General features: G+C 38.9%; 1 protein-coding gene across 1 annotated transcript; it reads left to right on the top strand.

The window, feature by feature from the left end:
• The first annotated feature begins 24 nt into the window (after window positions 1-24).
• On the top strand, window positions 25-16,429 carry LOC135470059 (histone H2A deubiquitinase MYSM1-like). Its single transcript, XM_064748777.1, has 16 exons — window positions 25-86; window positions 1,555-1,651; window positions 2,715-2,785; window positions 3,362-3,479; window positions 4,145-4,243; window positions 4,655-5,384; window positions 6,135-6,318; window positions 7,521-7,651; window positions 8,207-8,304; window positions 9,249-9,326; window positions 9,963-10,067; window positions 11,098-11,278; window positions 11,891-12,018; window positions 13,161-13,293; window positions 14,690-14,853; window positions 16,088-16,429. Exons 1-16 carry the CDS (start codon window positions 34-36, stop codon window positions 16,256-16,258), a joined length of 2,541 nt encoding a protein of 846 aa, XP_064604847.1. The 5' UTR covers window positions 25-33; the 3' UTR covers window positions 16,259-16,429.
• Window positions 16,430-16,668: the final 239 nt, after the last annotated feature.

Below are 16,668 nucleotides of genomic sequence, written 5' to 3'. Positions count from 1 at the left end.
TTTGTCACATACGCCAGCCTCTTCCGGAAAAAAATGGCGGACGATGGAGAGATTGACATCGAAGGAGATTTTGAATTGAAATTAGAGTGAGTGTATGATCTTTTCCTTATTAATCAATTGATCAAGACAGAGACTAGAAAACGGCTAAAATAAATGTATTTATTTTGTAAGCAGTGATTGTAATTGCAAATGCTGTCTGCTTACATTTGCGACTTATAATATCACAACAACAACAACAGTAACGCTAAAGCGTGAGACTAGATAGCCTAACGAATTAGACCTTGTATGCTTACGATTCAACACCTTACAGAGATCCCATCCCAGAACGATTGGTATTTTCCTATCCGCGCCTAGAATCTCCATAGCGTTTCCTACCTGACAATTTCTCAATCAGCGATCTTTAGTCGAGGGGATCGCTGTTAAGGCTCAGATCACGATCATATGGAGCATTTCTAGTTCTCTGCCCAGCAAAAATATCGTGCAGACAGCTAGTCAGTAACCTCCACAATTTGGATTTTTTTATCTGTCATGCACAACGGCCGATTTTTATCAGTAAAGAACAGCAATCAGGATGTCGAAAAATCTCCATTGCGGAGAATGACCAGCAAAGCATCGAGAAGGCAAACAGGTTGCCTGTTCAAAATTTGTTGGTTTTCGGTCTATAAATGACTGATTTGAGCAGAACAGAAGCCAATTTTTGTCCAACAAAAGTGCGGATAGGAGAAAACCCAGCGTTTCGGGAAGGTTCCTCTGGTAGGCAAGGTCTAATTCATTAGGCTACAGATTAGTGTGCACTTCGTAGAGACGGTTTATTGGTGTCTCTGATACATCTCACAGTGGGCAAATCACTCAAGGAACGGATGGATTGAGAACTTTTTATGGTGGAGAATGCTAGTTGGAGATTGCTCTGACAATGGGTTTGGCAAAATTTTGTTTGGCCAAGGATGGCCAGCGTGCTCTATTTAAAAACCTCATGCTGTTTTCTGCACAAATCTGGAAACAGGTGGCGCTTTACACAACATTTTGACAGCTTATTTCTAAAGGAAAGGTTTGCTAGTTCAGCAGCCATGGAAATCAGTGTGTGTATACTGTTTCTTGTTTTGCTGTAATGCGTACATAATAACATATTTGGTGTTAAAAGTACCATTTGAATGCAGTTACCTACCATGTAGATTTAAATCACTAGCCTCCCTACAGCCACTCTCTCAACGGATAACGATTTGAAAGTCACTTCCAAATTTCTTTGAATCATAACCTGTTTAATCACTGTAGTTTATTATACTCTTTGGTCATCCTATCCTATCTCCAGATCTTTCATTCCTGGGTGAAAACTACGTACATCTTAACAATATTAGCACATGCCCAGGACATCACCCAAATCGTCCTCAATTCGGTTGTCAAATATAGCCTGTTTGCCAATGCTTCAATCCCTATGAGCCTTTTCTTTTTTTCCTTGGTGATGCGCTGAGGTGGCTGAAGGAAAAAAAAATTTCTTTTTCTTGAAATGCCAAGGCTCTTTTCATCTTTCAGAATGTTTACTTTCTGTTTCATCAGGTCAGACAGCAGCGTCAGTTATGACCTTAATGAGCTTCCATCCAAAAGTGCCAACCTGCTCCCAGAGTTCACCAATCCACCCTGGATGTTAGAACAGGTACAAATACGCTGACACGGGTTTTATATGTTGCCATTGATGTTGCCGGCAATTTACTGTCACTATATTTGTTTTTATTTGTAGATGGCAGCAGATTTTTGTGTGGGAGACGTAGTTTCTACTAACCTGTGAATCTTAATGTTTATAGTTTTATTTTTTTAACAAATCTTCCTTTAATGCAGTAGTTTGTGCACCTGACGTTGAACAGATGTTCTCTTGAGGCTGTCTTCAGTGGGTTAATATCACCAAGGTGTTTTTGTGTAATGAGATAGAAACTGACCCTTTTTTGTACACTGAAGTACTGAGAAAAATTACGCTGTCAACATGGTTGATTAACTTGGATTCCTCCATTTCTCACATGCCTACATGTATTCTCAAAGCAGACATTATTAGTCTTGTAAGTTATATAATCTTCAGTCATGATTTATTTATTTGACTGGTATTTTACACTGTACTCAAGAATATTTCACTTACATGACAGCATACAGCCTTTTGGTGCGAGGAAACCGGGCTGTAGGTTGCTGGCAGACCTTCCCACGTACAACTGTCTTCAATCTTGTGTTTAATAGCTTGAATGATCAGGCTGAATGATCTAGACTACCTCTGATGAATGAGGTTACAAGTTTGAAACCGCTTTAGTTGCCTAATGGTGAGATCATGCACCTCAAAGTCTTGAGACCTAGGATCAAACCCAACCTTTGTATGGGACATACAAAGACTTTAAAAAATGGAACTTTAAAATGGAACTTGTTGCTGCCTCACTTGGCACTCCTTGCTGCATGGTTGACCCACTGTCAGTATAATGAGTGCGGTGTCATAATGCAAGTCTGGTGTCTTGGTCATGATACTTTCAACACTAGAATTTATGCTATTCTCAGAAAGTGTAATGCTATTTGTCATTTGTGCTGAGGTCTCTTGGTTTCATCTGGGAAGACCCCACTTTCCTCCATATAGGTCAAAGAAATAAAAAAAAACATGTAATTTACTTTTATGTAAATATAAGTTTGAGAATTGAATAATTGACTAAAGTTTTGTGTCTATTATCATTTTTGTACCTTGCCAGGGATGGAGCCTAGATGCCTGTTTAGATGAGAAGAGTAAAGCGACTATTGAGAAGATGCTTCAGGAAGAACAGTATCCTTCCATGTCATGATAATTGGTTCCCTTTTCCTGCTGCAGCGGTGACTTGGTTCCAAGCTGACCTGTCCATTGTTTGCATACAATGACTACATTGCCAAATTGGCATTCTAAATGTCATTGCAACCAGCAGTGAACCATAGACTACACAGCTTGGACCCGAATTACTTAAGGCAGGAAAGTTTCTGCATTCTGTTTTTTGTTAGTCATGTTAGTGATACATCTAAATCTCATGCTGTACATGTAGCTGCTGATGTTTGTTCTTCATCATGATATGTCTGAGACATATGTAGTTGGTGATGATGTTTGTCACTGATGTGTTTTATTCAGACATTTGCCGGGATGTCTCTTTATGATAATTCTGGCATATAATAGACCTAAAATTTCACCCATGACAAAAGTGCACATTTTGCCTGATTCTGAGAGTTTTATTGATCTTATAAAGGTGTTTGATGTTTCTTTCAAAAGTAAGATGATTGTACAGATTGAAATTCATACATGCATGTTAAATTCGTGTGCTTTTTGAAATTGACAAGCAGAGTAAAGCTAAACAAGATTATCCCTAACGTACAGAAACTATCTAAATGGTCGAACTGTTCCCAAGTCCCCCATAAAATCAGACCATAGGAAAGGCTCTACTCACAAGAAGCCCTGGACCGAGGAGGAAAAGCAGTACTTCATCAAGGGATTGGTAAGCTGCCTGTTGTGTATTTGATGCAAGCCTGAAAGACTATAATTTGAGTGTCTGCGTTGAAATCTGACATTATTGTAACATCTGGCATCTTACATTGTGGGGTCCCCAATCAAAAGGCTACACCAGTTTGAATTCTTTTTTCTACTGGTAGAATATTTTTTTTTTTTCAATCTTGTACGGTGTAAAAATTAAAAAATTAAAAAGTATCTCATGGGAAAATGTGAATCTTGGCAATTTTTACTGTTGAAAACATTTATTTGATTGGAAAGCCTGGGAAATCCAGGAAGTCATAAAGATTAATGACAAAATAAAAAGGTAGATTTTTGTTTTGTTTTTACTTCATTTTTGGAGTTTTTAATGTCAGTGTGCCAGTTAAACACAAACTAAAATTGATGTTGCCTAACCAGGCTTGTGAAATTATGGTAACATTTGTCTGTTTTTTGTGAACAGTTTTTTCTTAATTAAGTTATATAGAACGAATATTCTTTGATTATTGATGTAATCAAAGAAATTCTTAATGAGTGATTAGCTGCCATTTGAATTATAAAATGGCAAATTAAGCAAATGATGGTTGATAGGATACAACATGGAAAATGGAGGTGATTATTTTATGCAGATATATGTGTATTAAGAAAGTCTGTAATGGGTACATACATTTTTAGGAGATGTATGGAAGAAGTTGGACCAAAATCTCAGAGCTGATACCCTCCAGAACTAGTCTGCAGGTGAAGAACTATGCACAGCAGCATTTTAAACAACAGGTGAGCATGCCCGTCTATTGCGAGCAGGATATCAAGACATTTGCACCAATGCGCTCGCTGTGAGTTCAAGTCCAGCTCATGCTGGCTTCCTCTCTGCATAATTATGCATAAATTCCACTGAAAAAAGGGCTGTATCGGTTGAAAAGGTTGAAGATTTACAGTAATTTCATGGAATGACCCCTGTTTCACAAATTTGAAACTGCAGTCGGCAAAAAAAAGGTTGATATCAGGCACTCAAGCTCCTTGCTAAGTGATTGGCCCATTTCAGAAGACATTGGACTGAAAGGTCATGTGCCATTAAAAAACAATCAAATAACTCAAGTGAGTAAGTTTGTATCATCTAAGTGTATCTCTAAAAAACTATGCTCATCTCAAGCTTGTCACTTTGTCATAATAGAACTGTACTTTCAGAACAAGCTGGCTGAGGCTAAGGCTCGTGTAAATCAGGACCCACCTTCACAGGTCAGTTTACCGGCCTCCCTAAATACCACACTGGCGTCCGTGACAACTGGTCAGCCCACAGTACAGGCGGGTCTTGCCTCCAGGATGTCTCGTCAGAGGTCTGCAGGCTCAGATGTCATCTCTTCGCATGATTTATCTCCCCTGAAGTTAGGCCTGGGCTCCAGTCTGCTCCAGATCTCCTCACCCTCTGACAGTCTCGGGGTCCTGGGTGGAGACTTGGATGGGGTGCTTCTCGTAAGAGACGTCCCTGGGGACAACCTGCTGTCTCCTGGGGGATCCAGCGTCCCTGATAATTCCTCAAGCCCCGGGGAAGATGAGGATGTGGACATTGATATTGAAAACGAAGATGCAGAGGATAACCTCATCTTACAAAGCCGCTCGGCATCGCCTAGTTCCGTGTATGAAGCCCTGCTCAAATCCGCAAACATCAGAAACAGAAAGCACATCAGCACGTTAGTTACCGCAGAGAGTTCAGTGGAAAATGGCAGATTGGCTTCTGACGGAGACTCATTAAGCAGGGGAGCTGCGTCTCCAGAGTCTCAAGAGGAATCCAGAGGCCAGCCAGAGACAGTGTCTACGATTCAGGATGATTCTGTAGTCACAAATGGCTTAGCTGAGCAGAGGCCCGAAATGTCTACGACGCCAGTAGTCAGTGGGGGAGACCTGGGTCAGACATATTGTAAGGCATTAACTTTTATAAATTAGATACTGTGTAAGGTCAAGGACAAAGAAACTGTAGGTTATGATTGTAATTTGGATTTAGCCTATATCAACAACCGTTTTATCATCTTTTGACCCAAAGACAGCAGTTGATTACAAGTTTGTAAGGGCCAAGAAATGTTTAGACAGGTAAAAGAATATTTACATCAGGCAGGTTACCACAGAAAAAAATTATACTGCAACCTCTGTAATTAAAGCACAAAGAACAAAAAGTACAGAATAAAATTTCCAGTGAGTGAGTTATTGAAAGAAACCCCACACAGGTTGATGCAAAATAAGTGTATTAACTTCATCAAATTAATTACTCGTGCAAAAGAGCTGAAATAATTACTTTGTTCCAGAATGTTTTTGGGCAATTTGTATGTTGGCCTACATCTATTTGTATACTCATTACACCTATATAACTACCAAGGAAAGAATCGGCCAATCTTTTCTTCACCCCCTTTCACTCGATCAACATCACACTTTCCAGGTGTATTACCGGTGACCCAAAATAGTCAAGTGTTGAGTACTTGAAAAAAAATGTGTTCTGCAGAACTTGGAAAATTGCAAGTAACGTTCTCCCTCTGACAAAAAATAATGTGTAGCTCTGCATCTGTGTTCATACAGCTGTTTCAGTCTTACTTTTATTTTGGTTCATTTCAGTTTTCCCTAACTTTTACGCCTCATTGGCTACAGGTATCTGAATGCCAGTGTGATCATTTTTCAGGTAATACCATTGTCACATCTAATGGTGATGTCATAGAGCTGGACATACCAAAGAAGGAATGCGTTTTTGAAAGAAACAAAATAACAGACGAAGAGAAACGTGTACATACTGAATTCTTCGATGGCCGGCCATCAAAAACACCGCAGAGATATCTAAAGATACGCAATTACATCCTTGATTCATGGTAAGATTTGGTCTTTCAAAATGAAACTATTGATTTCTTTTCTCACTTCATAACAGTACAATTTCTGAGAGCAAATAAATATACATATTCATAACTTCATTGTATTTAATGGATCAGTTGATTTTTTTTCTCCAGTGAAATAGACTTTTTATATATCTTCACTAATAGGCAGAGCATGTTATGTTATAACAATTTTTTTGTCCGTCTCTCCGGCTATCCGTATTCGTGTTCTGTCTATACCTCCAAATTTTCAACATAGAGTTTTCATTTTTGGTGGATCCATACACAAACAGATGATGATGTGTCATGATTCACATTTGTGTATTTGCGTGGTTGTCATGGCTACCAGATTGTCATTTCCCCTATGTATACTATAAAAACAGATATTCATGTCTGGTCTCCAACAGTTTTCTACACAGAGTTTAAATTTTTGGTAGATACATACATGTAGATACACAGACGATGATGTGTCGCAACTCACATTTGTCCATTTTCACGGTTGTCATGGTAACCAGATAGCCATTTTCCTGATATATACTATATGAATAGATATGATTTCGCGTCCTGGAAACTGTTTTCCACGCAGAGTTTTAATTTTAGGTGTATAAATAGATACACAGCGCAGTTGTCATGGTAACTGCGTAGCTGTTTGTCTTATATATACTATATAAATAGAAATGAGTTCGTATCCGGCTACACCTCCAGCTGTGTTCCACATAAAGTTTTTATTTGTGGTGAACACTTTTGTCCAGTTGCATGGTTGTCATGGTGACCACAAACAAATGCATTTGTTGGGGCGTATGTTGCGTTCACCTGAACTTTTGTTTAAAATGACATTAAGTAAAACTCCAGTGCCTCCGTGCAAATAATTATTGGGTGATTCAGAATTCTTTTTGTGTTATATAACTCATCTTTTACTCTGTCCTAATGTTTGCTCAAAATAAAATTATAACATTCTGTGATGTCAAATAAATATATTCATCTGTCTGATAATGATTTGATATGAAGAAGTGGAAATTGACCTTGAGCTCCTTGCGGCTATCAGTATTGTTTTATCAGCTAACAAACTTGCCTTATTTGAAGTCCAATTCAGATTTCTGGATCTCATCAATTACCTCCCTTTTGTCAGCTTTAAAAGTGCAGACTTTTGTATCTCAAGAGTTACCTCCCTTTTAGCAGCGTATTACCTTGTCTCGTTGAAGGTCCAAGTGCAAACCAGAATATTTAAATAAAACATCAGTGAGACCAGGATTGAAGAACTGTGGTGATGTGAACTGTATAGGACGGATCCATTCCTATCTGGAGCAGTGTGGTGCTATTAACTTTGGCTGTGGTTAGTCCTCCTCTTCATTACTGATACAAATTCACAGTATTTAAGACTGCACTGCGGATAGAGAATCGTACTCGTTAGCAGGAGACACAGAGTGAATTCTGAGTTGAGTCACGCCAAAGATTTGGAAATCGGCCAAGGCTCGTCTGTACAAAGGGATCGTGGCTAGAATGCGTCGTAATCTCATAATGACGCTGCAGCTAATGTGTTAAAAAATTCTCCTTGCATATTCTTAAGGCAATTAAATTGTGCATTTTTGCAAACAGACTTAAAAAGTACTAACTGCCAGTTTTTCTATGGTAAGTTCTTGTACTTAAGGTTAATTTTGGGGGAATTGTAAATATTTACAAAAGGGTAGAGCCAGTTGTGATTATTGATTCAAAGTTACGACAAAGAGGCCAAGTATTTATTGGCAATGTCGCCCTGTATGCCAGCTGAATGTCATTTATTGAGCCAGTGATTTACTTTATACTGTACTCAAGCTAACATGTATTTCACTCAAATGTAGCGAACTATAAATGTTAAAATGCCTGTATCCCTGTTCATGTTTGTTAACAGAGCAGGCCTGCTACAATCGTCCTTTGAAGTCGGGTATTACCAAAGAGAGGTCTGTGGAGGACAAGTTGTCTTTGAGTGTGGAGAAGATGGAAGCCATGGTATGGCACAATTTATTCTTTTGTTTTGTCACTAAACTGTAAGATGATGTTATCAGTTGGCTACAATTGATCATGTCAATCGAGATCACACAGTGTATGTGTGTTGATGTCAGTGTGTGACTTGGTTGGCTCCAGGTGGCCAAAGCGCTGACTTGTGGTGACTACATGTATCAGGCCCTTGACTAATGAGATTGGTTGGCTCAAGGTGGCCAAAGTGCTGACTTGTGGTGACTACATGTATCAGGCCCTTGACTAATGAGATTGGTTGGCTCAAGGTGGTCAAAGTGCTGACTTGTGCTGACTGCATGTATCAGGCCCTTGACTAATGAGATTGGTTGGCTCAAGGTGGTCAAAGTGCTGACTTGTGCTGACTGCATGTATCAGGCCCTTGACTAATGAGGTTGGCTGGCTCCAGGTGGTCAAAGTGCTGACTTGTGCTGACTGCATGTATCAGGCGCTTGACTAATGAGGTTAGCTGGCCCCAGGTGGTCAAAGTGCTGACTTGCAATGACCACATATATCAGGCCCTTGACTAGTGAGGTTAGCTGGCTCCAGGTGGTTAAAGTGCTGACTTGTGCTGACTGCATGTATCAGGCCCTTGACTAATGAGGTTGGTTGGCTCCAGGTTGTCAAAGTGCTTACTTGCAATGACTACATGTATCAGGCCCTGGACTAATGAGGTTGGCTGGCTCATTAGTAATTAGAAGCGGGTAATTTTTAAGCGTAAAATATCAATCAAGCACATCTTTGTTGAGGAAATATCAAGTTAGCCCTTGACACACCGACAGATTGTGAAGAAATACTTGTAACTGAATTTAATTGAATTGTATGAAGAAGTTCATAGCTATAACAAGTTCGTGAGGCGCTCTCAAACTTCCACAAAATATACGTGCTAACTTTTGGGTATTAACAGTCATACATTCTGGGGGCTCTGTTTGTTACAGCGTCCAAGAAAGCGGAAGATTCGAGACCCATTTGGCTTTTGGGTAGATGAGAAAGATGCTGAAGGAAAAACAATAGATGTAAGTAATACCAGACAGCGAAGTAGAGAAGTGGTCCAGTTCTAGACACATTCTAAATGCTATTGATTTTAGTTTCTCTTGCTTACTTTTATATGTGTAACTTAGTATTCCATTTGATTGTATGCTTTAATATTATCAATGAAAATGCCTCAATTCTTATTCTGTCTGTCTACCATCAGATCGATATACAATATGCACTTCAGTTGTATGGTCATGAGGGGTCACCCTTAATTCAAGCGTCTCTGATTAGGTGAAGAGTGAAAAGAGAATTTGTCCTGGTTGGAAATGTCAGGTGTAATAACATCTTCCAACTTTTCATGAATGTCTTTTTTGTTGAAGTAAATACAGAGCTCTGGGCCTGGTTGCTCATACAGGGGGTTCTGCAGTTTCTCATAACCTTGGTGGCAATAAGAGGTTGACAGTGCTCATTTGTGAGGCCTTGCACGAAGTTAATTTCACACCACTTGCCTGTCAGCAGTGACAGTGGGATAATTTGGGATAGCTCAGCAATGGTCAGAACTGGGCACTGCGATTTCCTCCACCCATAAAACTGGCTTGAATCATATGAGGAGAAGATGTTGAGTGCAGCAGTAAACAACTACATGTATCGAGTAAATAAATGTATTATCTTTGCAGCACACTGCCCTTGATCAGTCAACCCAGTCATCATCAAAGTCCTCAAGACTGGATAGATATGATCCGTTCAAACTGATCCCCTGTTGTAACTTTGATGATAAAGAGGTAAGAAAAATATGCAAATGAATTTGCATTCATCACTAGCGAATACATTAGTGTAGGTAATATTAGTCTGGCACTAGAAGGGACTGCAGATTTTCACCTCATCTCTAGGTTTGTCATGAATTAGTTTTCCGGCCTATTTTTTTCAAATAGGTCATTTTATTTATTTATTTGATTGCTGTTTTACGCCGTACTCAAGAATATTTCACTTATACGACGGCGGCCAGCATTATGGTGGGAGGAAACCACCAGTGCCAGGGGGGAACCCACGACCATCCGCAGGTTGCTGGCAGACCTTCCCACTTACGACCAGTGTCATTTTATTGAATTGAAATTTGGCACATGGCTCGCGAGAATGACTTATAGGTCAGATTTGAGTTTCAGGCAGCTTCATCCATTTTTAACTGAAGTAAAGCCTTTTTTTGGCATGTTTTTTGGGACATTGACTGTTTTCTGTACTTTTTTCAACGCATTTCATCGTAATTAAATTGAAACTGGCTTATTAAATTAAATGGCTCCACCATGACACCATAACGGGTCAAGTTTGAGTTTTGAGCTTTTGATTAATTTTTTGCAAAATTATTACCATTTTTGTTCTATTGTGGACTTAAACATATATGTACATGTAGCAATTATTCTGATTGGTTTCATGATACTTTTGTAACGATTGTCTTCATCACTCATTTATCCAGCATGATGATATCAGCTCAGCACTGGTGCTCTTGTAACTAGTTCAGAAGGAACTGTTAAATTTAAACGCAGAGAATATTCATCCTTCTATAAAATGAAGTCAGATATTTTATTTCTACAGTGAGTTTTATGGGTCATATTGGCAATTCTCCATACAGTGGCATCATAAAACTTTTTTTTTTTTTCACAGCACAAGCCAAGTATTTTTGTTAAAAATGCTCTTTTTGTATATGTGTGTAAATAACATGGGTACAATTCTAAAAATGCTGTTTCTTTGAATATAAAAGCGGTTGTGAAGTTGTACTGACTCAGTTCATATGGAAGTCTATTTTGGTTTTCCCAGCCACCGTTTGCTGTGGAGATGCACAGCACGGCCCTAGCTATTGTGGACATCCATGCTCATGTGTCTAAGACTGAGGTGATTGGTCTGTTGGGAGGGCAGTACCAGGAGGGGAGGTTAGAGATCGTTACTGCTGTCCCGTGTGTCAGTGTCAGCACAGGCATGCAGTGTGAGATGGACCCAGGTAAGCTGCCCTACCAGCTGTCTGTAAGAACTACAGAGAAATTAGTATTTCGACTGGTCTGTAGTGGGAGCAAGATGCATCCTTATACTGGCTACTTTGTTCTGAACAAAACAGTGCTCTTACATGTAGGCTTAGTGTTTGTCTCAAGGGAACACTGACTTCCCTATGTGCTCTGATTTGAATTTAAAGATGACATATATTTCATTTCTTATTATTCAGGAAGATTTTCTTCAACTGACTTCCAGTACTTAACATGCAGTGGTTGTCATATAATGATTAAACAAACAATTGCCATTGTTTGATCCGGGGCTGAATCACAAGTTGAGTCATACCTGCATGTAAAACTTTAAAATTGGTATCTTGGTTAGGCCAACTTCCCTGTTTGGTATTATGTCAGCATAATGTGACTACGCCCTATCCAGTATCTTCGTCATGGTGTTTTAGTGAAGCAGCATTTTACGTATGTACTATCCATACCGTCTTGCCAGCTACATGAACAAGGTGATATACATGTATCACAAATATTGGTGAATGTGACGTTAAACACCAATCAAACAAACAAGCAAAACAATAAGTAACACTAGAACACCAATTTTTTTTGCTATCCCACAGTATCCCAGACAGTAGCAGGGGAGAAGATCGGCAGCCAGGGACTGAACATAGTAGGCTGGTACCACTCCCATCCAACGTTTGCCCCTAATCCTTCTGTAAGGGATCTGGAGACACAGCTCAAATTCCAGGTAATAGTCAGGATCTAACTGTGAACACGATGCTTCCTAGGTTGAGATTCAGGCCTAGAAGTTCTAAATTTCTTGCAAGAATCTGGTAGGATTCCAACGTCAGAGACTGCGAGAATTCAAAGGTCAAAAAAGTAAGTAAAATTATATACTTGGACAAATGTTATCTGTACCGAAATCATTAATTTTCAGCCATTTTTGTTCCTGAAAGCGTAACTTTAGTTTACATGTACTTGTAAGTGCTTGGTGAACACGACCACAGCGGCAGAGGTTGTTACCGCTGAGCTTACGCATGGCTTTAAGTGTTATGAGATTTTGTCTTGTATCGCACACTGCCATTGCCAAACTTTCCCGTTTCAAACCAGTCAGGGAGTTTGGAACAAGTTCAATCAACAGAAGTTGAAGCCGAGTGGTGATAATCTTTTCCGAGCTATGTACGCTAAAACTGAATTCATCGCGGTCCTTGTAGAACTCTTCAGAAGAAATAAATAAACACTTTCTCTGTGCAAATCCAAGTGGATTCTCATAGACAAGTATGGCGCGAGTCTTTGTGCGAATCGATTCCCCGGATTCGCATCGAAATTGTAGGAGTTGGTGGTTGAGCGATTAAGAAACTTGTCTTTCAGTCACAAGGACTCATGAGTTTAGAGTTCAATCCCAACCTTGGACAAGGAATTTGTGAACTTCACTGCTCTGAAGTGAAAAATTCTTGAGCATGGTGATGAGAAATAACCAGATAAATAACATGTTTTGTGGACATTTTGATTGTGAAAGTAGCAGTACAGCGAAGTGAAAAACATATGACTTTCCTTTTCTCCCCAAGTTTTCTTAAAAATTGAAGTTCAGCCAGCACTTTTTCAATATCTTTGGAAGCATAAAGATAGATTTAAAGATAGCTTCTTTTGACCAGTTTTGACTAATATTTCTGTTATATTATCATATGATTGGATGGCTCTTCACTAAGGAAAATATTTTGTTCAGGGATGTTAAAATGATGTAAATTATTCTCTTTCTTCAGATTTATAATTTAAAAGAAAATTGTCAGTTTTGTTAAAATTTTTTTCCTTATGAAATAAATGTGAGAAAGTTAACAAAGATTATTTATTATGGATAAGTTTTCTTATTAGCTTGTAATTTGTTTACAGGATTGGTTTGCAAAAGGTGGCTCCAACTTCGTGGGAATGATCGTGAATCCGTACAAGCGTTGTGGCTCGGCCATTCAGTCAGAGTTTAGGTGTTTGATGGTCAGTGATGAGACCAGTCAGAATGGACACTGCAGTAAGTCAGCAGTAGATATTGATGTGTAGTGCAGGCTTTGGGGAATGTTATATTAAATAGAAAGTGCATTCCCTGAAATAGTACTTCTATGTTTTTGTAGAGAGCTAAATTATGGTTTTTCATTGAAGACTTCCACAAGTAGCCTAATTCATCGACCCTTTGTGTTGCCTTGGCAACCAGTTCTTTGAATCATGCTGAGAGATGTTACAGATGGTACAGAGAAATAATTTGCACAGTTTTATGAAGCTTGCATCTTTAATGAAACAAATCAATCATTTTTAGCATCATTTTCATAGTAATTGTATGCACAAATTTCACCGAAAGAAATGCTTTAGTGGTTGAAAAGGTTGGATATTTACAGTATGTAAAAAACTACACAAAACAAAGAAAAACGAACCCATAATGTATTGCTGTTAAAAACAGCAGTCATATTCTGCGAGACACAGGAATCCATGGAGTGACATGATGTTTGGTCTTTTTGATAATTGTATGTCTGCAAGTCCTATAATCCTTTTCTTTCAGCCCCATGTGCTGCTTAACTAATCTAAGCTCGAAATGCACATCTGTTGGAGTACTGAAACATATGGAGATGTACTTGTGATTTGATTGGTGTTTTACGCTGTACTCAAGAAGATTTCGCTTATGAATTGTACTCTTTAGGTTTAACATAACCCATAGCAAGTTTAGTGACAGTGTGATTGTTTCCTTTTAAAGGAGAAGAAAATTTAAATATCAAACATATACCATTGGAAAGAGTATGCATTTCCTCGCAGGTGCATAGCATAAAAAAAATTCCAATATGTACCTCAAGTTGATAAATTATAAATAATGTCGGCGCCATAATCCGCTGTGGGCGATTCCATGTTGCCTAAGAACTAGACCTGAAGTCTTCTGTGTTAGGAGGAGAATTGCCTTCGGAAACCGCCGAAGTGCAGTTCGTACATTTCTGGTAGAACTCTTCGTCCGAGAAAGTAGGGAACAGTACAGTTCGTTTTCCGCTTGACGATCGGAAAACCAGAATGTTGGATGTAGGTTCTGAGTTTACACGAACACGCCAGCAGTTTAAACAACTCTCATTGGCTGAGTGGCAACACACCTCCATCATAAATTACAGGGTGTTAAAGATGGAGGACGCGATGTACTCAGCGATTTATGCCAGCTTTGCTATTTTAAGGCTTTATGTGTATGGCGATCAGAACTCGCAAAATTATGCAGTAGGCACCACCAGATAGAAAAAAATGTGCTCTTTTCAGCCTATAGTGTCATTGTTTTAAGTTTTGTTCTCCTTTAACTGTGTCATATCAGTTTGATTTTCCCACTCCAAATGTCTGATATTACGTTTTATTACCTCTTTTAAGTTTCCTCACCTCACATCAGTTTGATTGTCTCGTTCCAGACGTGCCATATCAGTTTGATTTTAAAGTGGCTCAGCACAAGTTCAGTGCTGATGTGGTTGTGTCTGCGTCAGAGGAGGTTGTGTGCAGACATGGTGATAACCCTCATCGGGTGGACTTACTCAGCATGTACCGAGCCAGCGACAACCTGATCTGCCTGGACAAGGTACGTTTTTATCCCACAGATTATTTTTTCACTATGTCCATCAGGTTCACATTGAAGTGATCTGGTATGCTATTTAAATGATGGATGTTTCATTTAAATTTCTAGTTCCCATGGCAACCGGATGGAAATGGGAAGTTTGGGTGTTTTTATCCCAGAGATTATTTTGTACTATGTCTTTCTTTATAAACGACAAGATCGCAGTATATAAAGACAAAGCACTGCAGATATTAAGATTTATTCTTTAGTATACAGGTTCATGTTTAGGTGAACTAGGTTCCTCTTTTCACCTAAATTTCTGGTTTCCATGGCAAATGGCATGTTTGAGAGTTTTTATGCCAAAGATTATTTCATCGTGATGTCCGTTCTCCTGTATGGACGACATAGTCGCAATACATGACAAGCCATTGCAGATTATGATTTCATATTTGGTATGTCGGTTCATGAGGGGAACTAGGTTTCTCTTTAATCTTGGTCCTTTCCCTCGGACTCTGCCTGCTTTCCAACCACCATAATGCTAGCCGCCATTGTATAAGTGCAATATTCTTTAGTACAGCGTAAAACACCAATCAAATAAATAAATGAATACATAAACTCTGTCCATTTATGAATGTTATCTGAAACCCTTCTCTGTAAGGTGTAGGTCTTAGATTTTGACCTGTTGGTATCAGTTTTGTTTCAAATTGAAACTCCTGTATTGATTAGTAAAGCTATATTGTTTCAAATATATTATGAGGACATTACTCAGACTACAATTATACTTCTGTGATGTCCTGATATTTTCCACCCCAACCAAGTTAGGTTTGCCTTCAAAATCAAATTAAGAAGGTGTGTAAATCACATCGAAAGTTGCTCTTTTCATGTGGAAAAAGGTTGAGAAATTATTTTCTTAACTGTACACTTCTGCAGTCGTTGCCATGTGTACATTATGTTCTTGTTCAGTATTGTGCTGTGAACTGTTCAGCTGCCTTGCATTTATCAATATTGATAAATTTATTAATAAATATTGATACCACTAAGTGATGAAACAGAAGTATCTTTTTGAGGAGAAGGTTACCTTGAAAAAGTAGATAGCCACGTAAGAGAGAATTAAAGAGAGTAAACTAGCATCAAGGCTTACCTGCTCCATTTTCTACAGAATTGGCAGCTTTCTTGTTGCTGGTAACCACTTCTCATGAACGCCCTGGAGATATGTTGAGATGCATTAATCAAAATCACCACTGATCTCTGATTTCAGATGTTACAGTCACTTCAGAGTTATCTACCCTTGGAGACGGACGGAATTTCAAGTTTTCTCGGCTGCATCAGAGATATGTTTGGCCAAAGATTTACCAGTGATGATATTGCAATTGACATCAAAGATGAGACAGACTTTGACATTGTTGCGGAGGACACAGCCGTATCATAGCACCGTTTTACACTTCATACGAGTCTCTTGTCCAGCATTTCCTGCTGTTTGTCTCAACAAAGTTGGTTGTTTTTTTATTTAAGGAGTTGTGATCTTTAACGTTAAGATTGTGCTGTGTGGAATCAGAGGTGTTCATGTTGTATTTATCATGGAGATAAATTTGTTCAAATGAAGACGTTATTTCTGTGGTTTGTGTTATAATTTAACAGCGAAAATTTTGATATCTGTATGAATTTAATGGGTGTGCGAATGTGGTTACATTTATGACTGGATCAGGAGTGGGATGTAACTCAGTGAGTAAGGTGCATGACCTAACTACAAGGTGAAGTCAGGAGACCTGGGATCAAACCTCGTTCGGGTCATACCAAAGACTTCAAAGACGGTATTTGTTGCTGCCTCTCTTGGCGCTG

This window comes from Liolophura sinensis, chromosome 7 (assembly GCF_032854445.1).
Source record: "Liolophura sinensis isolate JHLJ2023 chromosome 7, CUHK_Ljap_v2, whole genome shotgun sequence".
Classification (NCBI taxonomy): Eukaryota; Metazoa; Mollusca; class Polyplacophora; order Chitonida; family Chitonidae; genus Liolophura; species Liolophura sinensis.
Note: the sequence above shows the minus strand (reverse complement) of the source record. Positions and strands in the feature narration are given on the sequence as shown.

Coding starts and splice junctions, on each gene's coding strand:
- LOC135470059 (XM_064748777.1), top strand. CDS start 34: ATGGCGGACGATGGAGAGATTGACATCGAAGGAGATTTTGAATTGAAA. Junction 1,652..2,714: donor CACCCTGGATGTTAGAACAG/GTACAAATACGC, acceptor GTACCTTGCCAG/GGATGGAGCCTAGATGCCTG. Junction 12,019..13,160: donor AGACACAGCTCAAATTCCAG/GTAATAGTCAGG, acceptor ATTTGTTTACAG/GATTGGTTTGCAAAAGGTGG.